This window comes from Odocoileus virginianus, chromosome 8, assembly GCF_023699985.2.
Source record: "Odocoileus virginianus isolate 20LAN1187 ecotype Illinois chromosome 8, Ovbor_1.2, whole genome shotgun sequence".
Classification (NCBI taxonomy): Eukaryota; Metazoa; Chordata; class Mammalia; order Artiodactyla; family Cervidae; genus Odocoileus; species Odocoileus virginianus.
The window spans coordinates 72,954,478-72,962,674 of record NC_069681.1 but is presented as its reverse complement, the minus strand read 5'-3'; the positions used below and the strand labels follow the sequence as shown (position 1 = coordinate 72,962,674).

The following is an 8,197-nucleotide window of genomic DNA, read 5'->3' as shown; positions in this document are numbered from 1 at the left end:
CAGCCGCTGGGCCCCAGAGTCGGAGCCGCGCGCGCGGGTTCCCTGCGCTCGGCTTCGTCCGCAGCCCGGGGGGACCTAGACTTCCGTGGGAGGCGCCCGGCTGTGCGCGCTCCCTGCCCCGCCCCCCGCCCCCCGCGAGGGCGCAGCGCCGGGGGAGAAGGAGCGCCGGACAGAGCTGGCCGCGGCCGGAGAGCAGAGAAGGGGAGCGGGGCCAGCCGCCCGCCTGGATCCGCGCCCAGCAGCAGCCGCGGCCACCGCCAGCCCGGCCGGCTCCCGGGACCGCGGCGGGGCGCGACGGACCCGCATCTACGTCCCGGACGCCCGCGAGCGTCTGGAGACCGACCGTCCGGCCGCAGAGCGGATCGTGGGGGCTGCGGCCGGGTGGTGGGGAGGTGCGCTGCCCGGGTGGCGCGGCCGGAGCCATGCGGACCGAGCTCGGAGCGCAGAAGGCTGGGCGCGGCCGACCGCTGCACTTGCTGCCCGGCTTCCTGGGCTCTTCTCACCGCCCGCGCGGGGTATAAAGGCAAGGAGACGCACTCTGTACCCTGGGGCTTAAACTCTGCGGAGCACCCCGGCTCCGGGTACGCCGCGGCGCGCCCACTGGTGGTCCGGCTAGAGTGAGCGTCCCCTCGGGGATGCACGGGCAGGGTCCCGTCGCGGGTGAAGCCTCCAGGGGCTGCGCCACGGCAGCCCCGGGGACCCTCTGACTTGTAACCCGGAGAGCTCGGTCGGCGAGTGCCCACGAGTCCAAGGCTGCCTCTGCTCGGACCGCGCCGCCGGCCGACGGAGGGCATGGCTTAGGTCCCGGACGTCGCGGCGGGGGCGGTGCCCGCGGACCCGACACTCGGCGAAGAGGACCCGGCCTCGGCACCGCGGGAACCAGGGTGCCGGAGTCGGTTCTGCGCCCTCGGAAGACGCGCCGCCCGCGCCCAGGGTGGTGCCATGTGGGCCGGCCGCCACCCGGCCGCCGCCTCCCCGGACGCCGCTTCACTCCTGCGGCTGCTGCTGGCCGCGCTGCTGGCGGCCGGGGCGCTGGCCAGCGGCGAGTACTGCCACGGCTGGCTGGACGCGCAGGGCGTCTGGCGCCTCGGCTTCCAGTGCCCCGAGCGCTTCGACGGCGGCGACGCCACCATCTGCTGCGGCAGCTGCGCGCTGCGCTACTGCTGCTCCAGCGCCGACGCGCGCCTGGACCAAGGCGGCTGCGACAACGACCGCCAGCAGGGCGCCGGCGAGCCCGGCCGCGCGGACAAAGACGGCCCCGACGGCTCGGCAGGTAGGCGGGCCGGGCCGGGCCGGGCAGGGCGAGCCGGAAGGGGCGCTGGCTCGCCGGCGGGCCCCGCGAGCCTGGAGAGGGGGAGGGTGTTAGGAGGCTGCGATTGCGGGCCTGGGGTCTGGACTGGGTCGCGGGGGGCGGGGGGGGGGGTGCGGGGTAGGCGGGGGAAGGTGTCTGCACTCTGGCCCAGCCTTTAATGTGTGCGGAACCGGACACCGGTTCAGTGCCCTGGGCCTCAGTTGCCCCATCTGTCAGCTATAGGGTGGCTTGGCTTGGATTTTTCTCGAAACAAACAAGATCGTAACATGCAAGTCAGGGTTGGCCACAGACAGCCCCACGTTCCTCCTCCCCGGGGGTCTCTGTGCCCCTCCCCGTGTCTCCTGTTTCCATGAGTATAAGTCCCAGCACAGGGTCCTGTCCTGGCGGGGGCACTCGAGGGCTCCCCAGAGGGGAGACAGCTCCGGGGCCTTCCCCGGGGTGATGGTGACGCGGCGCCCCCATACCCCGGGAGAGTTTAGCTCTCCCTAAGACACGCTCCCCTGGCCGGGTCTCCTTACCACGTCAGACCTGGTGCGTGTGACATCAGAGCGCTGCCAGTCTTGCACTTTGTGGCTTTGATTTTTTAATTATAGTTTTTTAAATTGCCGAAATTAGAGTTGGAAAAATATAGGCCTGAAAGCCTTTGGTAGGTTCCACCTCCTCTGCTTGTCACCAGCCTCCAAGACCCCTTCCTACCTCGAGGGTCCACCCAGGATGTGTCCAAGGAGGGAGGACATGGTCCGGTGGAGGTGGCAGGGCACCTGTACTCCTGAGGGGCATCTCCTCTGATTCTTTGGCAGGTATTGAGAAGGAGAGGACTTTGCACCTCGACCCCCCTGGGTTCCAGCTGCCTGAGCCCTGCTCTGCTGGTCACTCTTCCCAGAACTGGCTGGGCTTGTGAGAGGCAGCTCCTCTCGGTGTCCTTCCCCTTGCAGTGACACGTTTCTGTTAGCCGCCCTTCCTGATCTCTGCCTTGACTCTGAAGAGGAGAAGGGAGGGTGACTCCAGATGAGGAGCTGTCCTGGAAGGCAAGCCCAGTGCAGCTGGGTGTGTGGCCACAGAGCAGACCTGGAGCTGGAGGGAGGATCCAAGGCACAGGGCTCCCGGGGCTGCCCAGTTGGCTGTAGATGGCCTCCCAGATGCCGCGGTGACTGCGGACCAGTCAGCGGGCAGCCGGCTTCTCACAATCCTGTCGTGTGAGCAGATGCCTTCTGAGTTGCACTTTTGGATCTGTTTTCCTAAAAACCCTGCGCTTCTGCATTCAGTAAGGACAGCATGTCTAATCAAGCAGTCTCCAGGGTTTCTAGGAGCACTGCCTTCTCTGCCCTGCATTGTTATTTAGGCTTCTGATTAAAATCCTGGAAAGAGAACAGTTATTTCCCCCCAAAACTCATTATGTGGACTTAGACTGCTTTCAGTTAGTTACACTATAACATTTGGGGTACTTTTTCTTAACCGTTAATTCCTTTACTTCTCAATAACATATAAGGCTGGTATCTTAATTTAGAAAATGTTATCTTCCATCATCAGCCTTTGGTTACATGCTTAATAAAGTATGTTTTACTGAGAAGCCATCTTTTTTCCGTGACTCTGTGCGATTCTGTGTCCTAGAAACACCAACTCCAGAAATACCAGTGCTGTCAGAGGAGTGTGGTTAGAACAGCCGCTGCTCTAGTGGACAGTTAGGATAAGACAGTGTTTTGAGTCTCTGCCCTCCGGTGCCGGGGAGCTGCACATCTTCCTGGACCGTGTACTGACCGAGACCGGTGGGACCAGTCCTTGTCCTCATGTCCAATCAGAGAGTCAGGGAGATGGGAAGGAACACCTCAAAAGACATGGTCATGTGGGGTGGGGTCCACAGACCCCATCAAGCCAGTGTGTCCAGCTTCTGAAACCCCATAGTGCTAGGCCCACGGCACCCCCCCACGGTCTTTGTAAGTAAAATAATTTTAAAAATGGAGCTCACTACTGATTTTAGGAAAGTGTGATTTTTATCTTGACAGTTTTATTTTCTGGAATAAATCTTACTGGCTAGGTACAATGTCCACTGCTATATGTTCAATGGCTTTCCCTGGGGTTTTCCACACAGAATCCAGTGTCCTAAGCCAGGCCTGTGACTCCTCCTCCACCACCTGGTCCTGCCTAGGCCCTTCTTGGTGCCCTGGAAACACTTGTCCTCCTGGGTACCTTGTTTCATGCTGACCCATTGTCTGGACAGATCCCCTGCTCCCTCCCCACTGCCCCCCATTCAGGCCCACCTCCTAGTTACCAGCCTTCAGCTTGGCAAGTGTGTATGGGAGGGCTTTTTTCCCTTAAAACCCTTCTTTGACCTTTGTGCCTTACAAACTCTTTTTGGAAATGGTTGTGACTAGGATGTGACCTAAATTTTTGATTTATTTGCCTGTGAAACAAGAACCTGTGAAAAAATGGTCAAAGAAGTTTGCAAGAAATGCAAATAACTTTCTGGGGAAAAGAAAAAAGACTTTGAAATACTATCGACTCATTTCTGTGCAGACCACACAAACTTTAGGGCAGACTGAAATGTGGGCAGTGCAGTTACTGTAGAAATTTTAGAATAACTCAATCTGCAAAACTCATATTTTTACTAAATTGGATATCTACCTCAAAGAGTGTTGTGATTGGTGAGTCTAGCTGTCAGCTTTAACAGCTTTGCTTTGGGAACCGACCCCCCGAGTCTGCAGGCAGGTCCTATTCCTCACCCCCTTTTCCTAAGCTCCTGATAAAGGACGGTGCTTCCTGTGCTGTGCAATGCCGATCAGCGCACATACCAGCCTGGCCGCGGTCCCGAGGCTCTGGGTACTGGCGCGGCTCATTTATTCACCTCTGCTGCCCATCACCGATTTTTACTGCATCCTTCCAGGAAGTCATCAGATTTTTACTGCCTCCTTCCAGGAAGTCATCATGGTATATCTCTCTCCTTTCCTTCAGTCCCCATCTACGTGCCCTTCCTCATCGTCGGGTCAGTGTTTGTCGCCTTCATCGTCTTGGGGTCCCTCGTGGCTGCCTGCTGCTGCAGATGCCTCCGGCCCAAGCAGGAACCGCAGCTGAGCCGGGCCCCGGGAGGGCCCCGCCTGGTGGAGACCATCCCCATGATCCCGAGCGCCAGCACCTCTCGGGGTTCCTCCTCCCGCCAGTCCAGCACGGCTGCCAGCTCCAGCTCCAGCGCCAACTCGGGGGCCCGGGCACCCCCGACCAGGTCCCAGACCAACTGTTGCCTGCCCGAGGGCACCATGAACAACGTGTACGTGAACATGCCCACGAACTTCTCTGTGCTCAACTGCCAGCAGGCCACCCAGATCGTGCCCCATCAGGGGCAGTACCTCCACCCCCCCTTCGTGGGGTACACCGTGCAGCCAGACTCGGTGCCCCTGACCCCGGTGCCCCCGTTCCTGGATGGGCTGCAGACGGGCTACAGGCAGCTCCAGGCTCCCTTCCCTCACACTAACAGTGAACAGAAGATGTACCCAGCGGTGACCGTGTAACTCAGAGGGCAGCCAGGGGCCTGGACCAGACGGCTGAGTGGGCGCTATGGGCTTGGGAAGGATGCCAGCCTGGAAGTCTGTGCCTGTCGGTGTTGCTTATGACATGGTTCTGTTGGATGGCTTCACTTGCCCCCAAACTGTATGAAAACATCTTTCTCCAAATTAGCCTGTCTAGATTTGTTTATCCTGGTGAATGATTGATTTATGATGGGAAAGAGCAGTCCCTGGAGATACCTGTGTCGTTACCAACAGCTCCGTGACATCTGTAAGCCTTTAAGTGCCCTTGAGGTATGGCTGTCAAAAGAATTTTATAAACGGATGGAGCGTTTTTATTATTTTGTTATTATTACTTCTTTTTTTTTTTTTGTACAAGATCAGAATTGCTGTTCCCTCCCTGTTACCTGGGCCAGTTTCTAATAAGCATATAAGGTTTTAGGGGAGATGCAAAGAACAACAGTTCTTGTAAAAGGAAGCCAACCTGGACTCAGACGTTAGTCCTTGATCTCAGTATTTCCCAGGCACATCTTAATTTGTTGTAAAAAGATATATATATTATCTATTTTTGTGCTTTATGGGGGGTCTGTTTTGTGCTTTTTTACCTTGTGTAGAGATCTTATTACAAAGTGATTTTCTACATTAAAAAAAAGACTGAAAGAAATTGTATAGTTCTTAACTGATGACATTTCAGAACTCTGGGATTATTTTAATCTTGAAGTAGTGGATGGTGTAGTAATAAAACCATTCATCCCCTTCTTGATTGTATCTTTAAAATTTCTGGCTTTACATTGGTATCTGAGAAGAAGTAATTGTTTTTGTGTTGAAATCATAAACTGTATCACCTGCTACTTCTCCAGGTTACTTTTTAATTTTGCTGTGTGGTATGGCTTGGCTTTCATTCTCTTTGGTGTTCAGATCTCCATGTCTATACGGTACTGAGTGCAGGTAATTACTGTTGTTATAAATGTTATAACATCAGCCTTTCTGCCTAGATCTGATAAAACATTTTCTTGTTTTCCCTATAAAAACTCACATGCTTTATAAAGATACTTAGTATCATTTTTCAGCCATAATCCCAGTCTTGGGATGAAATTTAAACCACAAATACGATTTACTGTGCAAATCATAGGGTTTTTATACTGTCGTTATCAAAACATCTTATTTTTCAAGCAAGAGGGACTGTTAAGTTGAGAAGAGCTTTTCAAAGTAGATATTGTCTTTCTTCCCCACAAAGTTAGTTCTTGTTTTCCTCTCTTGGTCCTCAGCAAGCACTGTATTCATTACCAGCATGGTGAATTATGAATCTCAAGTGAATTTATTTGTGTATTGTTCACTTATAAGAAATAAGTCAAAATGTGTGCCAGTAAATTTCCAAATGCTAGCAAAACCAAGATTTGTAATTAAATGGTCATAAAGTATGGTCTTTTACATATTTATATCTGTATCTGTGGTTATCTGTCGTCAATCATCTGTCTACCTGTTTGATTGCTTATGTGCATCTCTACCTGTTATCTCATGACTGAATAATGTAAAACCATTGTTGGCAATTGGTGTCAACAAGATACTCCATCAAACCTCTTAATAACCAAAGGCAGGGGAAAATCATTTTACTTATTAATAAATATTTTATGGGATGAATTCCTAGGGGAGCTGGTTTTTTTTTGAATTTTCATTCTACTTGGTAATTTTTCAGATGGTCTATTAAACCTGTTAATAGAGTAAAATTGCTAAAAATCATAAATACTGCTTTCTAGAACCAAGAGCCTGCCTTTAAAAGTTATTAATATCTGGGAAAGTGGTGGTGTGTTCTGAGTCAGTGGGTGTCATTTTACATGTGTCTTGGGAAATGTTGCCAGCACAAAACAAACAGTTCTTCTGGGGTCATTATACTATCAGGCTAATGTGTGTTCTGTATATTGTCTTTGACGGAGGATTCTAGCTTATCTAAGGAAGTAAAATTCCCAGGAATTTGGAGGTGAAAGGAGCCTCAGAGATCGCCCAGACGAAAGATTGGCAAACTATTTTTTTTTCTGTAAAGAGCCAGATTGTAAATATTTTAGCCTGTGCCTGTTGTCTCTAAAACTATTCAGCTCTGCCATTACAGCAGAAGGCACATAAGTGAGCGTGTCTGGGCTCCAAGAAAACCTGATGGATGGACACTGAAATCTGAATTTTATGTAATTTTCGCATGTTACAAAATACTCTTCTTTTGATTTGATTTTTTTCCCCAGCCATTTCAAAATATAAAAGCTATCATTAGCCCTGCTGCTGCTGCTAAGTCGCTTCAGTCGTGTCCAACTCTGTGCGACCCCATAGATGGCAGCCCACCAGTCTCCTCCGTCCCAGGGATTCTCCAGGCAAGAACACTGGAGTGGGGTGCCATTGCCTTCTCCAATGCATGAAAGTGAAAAGTGAAAGTGAAGTCGCTCAGTCGTGTCTGACTCTTCACAACCCCGTGAACTGCAGCCCACCAGGCTCCTCTGTCCATGGGATTTTCCAGGCGAGAGCACTGGAGTGGGGCGCCATCACCTTCTGATCATTAGCCTTAGGGCTAAACAAATCCAGTGTGCCAGATTTGGCCATTAGGCCGTGGTTTCCCAACCGCTAGTGGCTCAGCTGGTGAAGAATCTGCCTGGGTTCTTCAGTGCAATGCAGGAGACCTGGGTTTGATCCCTGGGCTGGGAAGATCCCCTGGAGAAGGGAAAGGCTGCCCACTCCAGTATTCCGGCCTGGAGAATTCCATGGACTATGTAGTCCATGGGGTCACAAAGAGTTGGACACAACTGAGCGACCTTCACTTTCCCAACCCCTAATCTAGTCCATGGGCTTCCCAGGTGGCTCAGTGGTGAAGAATCCACCTGCCAGGGCAGGAGATGAGGGTTCAGTCCTTGGCTTGGGAAGATCTCTGGAGAAGGAAATGGCAACCCACTCCGCTATTCTTACCTGGAGAATCACCGTGGACAGAGGAGCCTGGGGGGCTGCAGAGTTGAACACGACTGAGTGACTCACACACACACGGTCCAGTCCATCGTTACTTGGTGCCGGAGTCCCCATGCAGCGTTCTCAGCAGCCTTTTCTAAACACAGAGATGGAGGGCGCCTGCTTCTCTATGTGAGACTGTCTGACTTTGTCTTCTTTTCAATATCATGATTCAAGCAAAAGTGCACTTTAATGAAGGAAATGAGTTTTTCACTTAGTGAATGCTACTTGGTCTTTCAAAAAAATATAACATCCCTAGAAGCAACTTCAGGTCTCTTCAGTTTTGGTCAAAACCGGAGAAATGTAACTGACAAAGTATCCATAAAGACGTTCAAACGCCTAGTTTTGGTATACCTGCCTTACTGCCAGGAAATCAGAACCGGTAAAGTGTAACGTGCACCCCACA

The 8,197-nt window shown here is 52.6% G+C and overlaps 1 protein-coding gene across 1 annotated transcript; it reads left to right on the top strand.

Annotated features, from left to right (window-relative positions):
* On the top strand, positions 1-6,450 carry SHISA2 (shisa family member 2). Its single transcript, XM_020902982.2, has 2 exons — positions 1-1,273; positions 4,262-6,450. Exons 1-2 carry the CDS (start codon positions 943-945, stop codon positions 4,813-4,815), a joined length of 885 nt encoding a protein of 294 aa, XP_020758641.1. The 5' UTR covers positions 1-942; the 3' UTR covers positions 4,816-6,450.
* Positions 6,451-8,197: the final 1,747 nt, after the last annotated feature.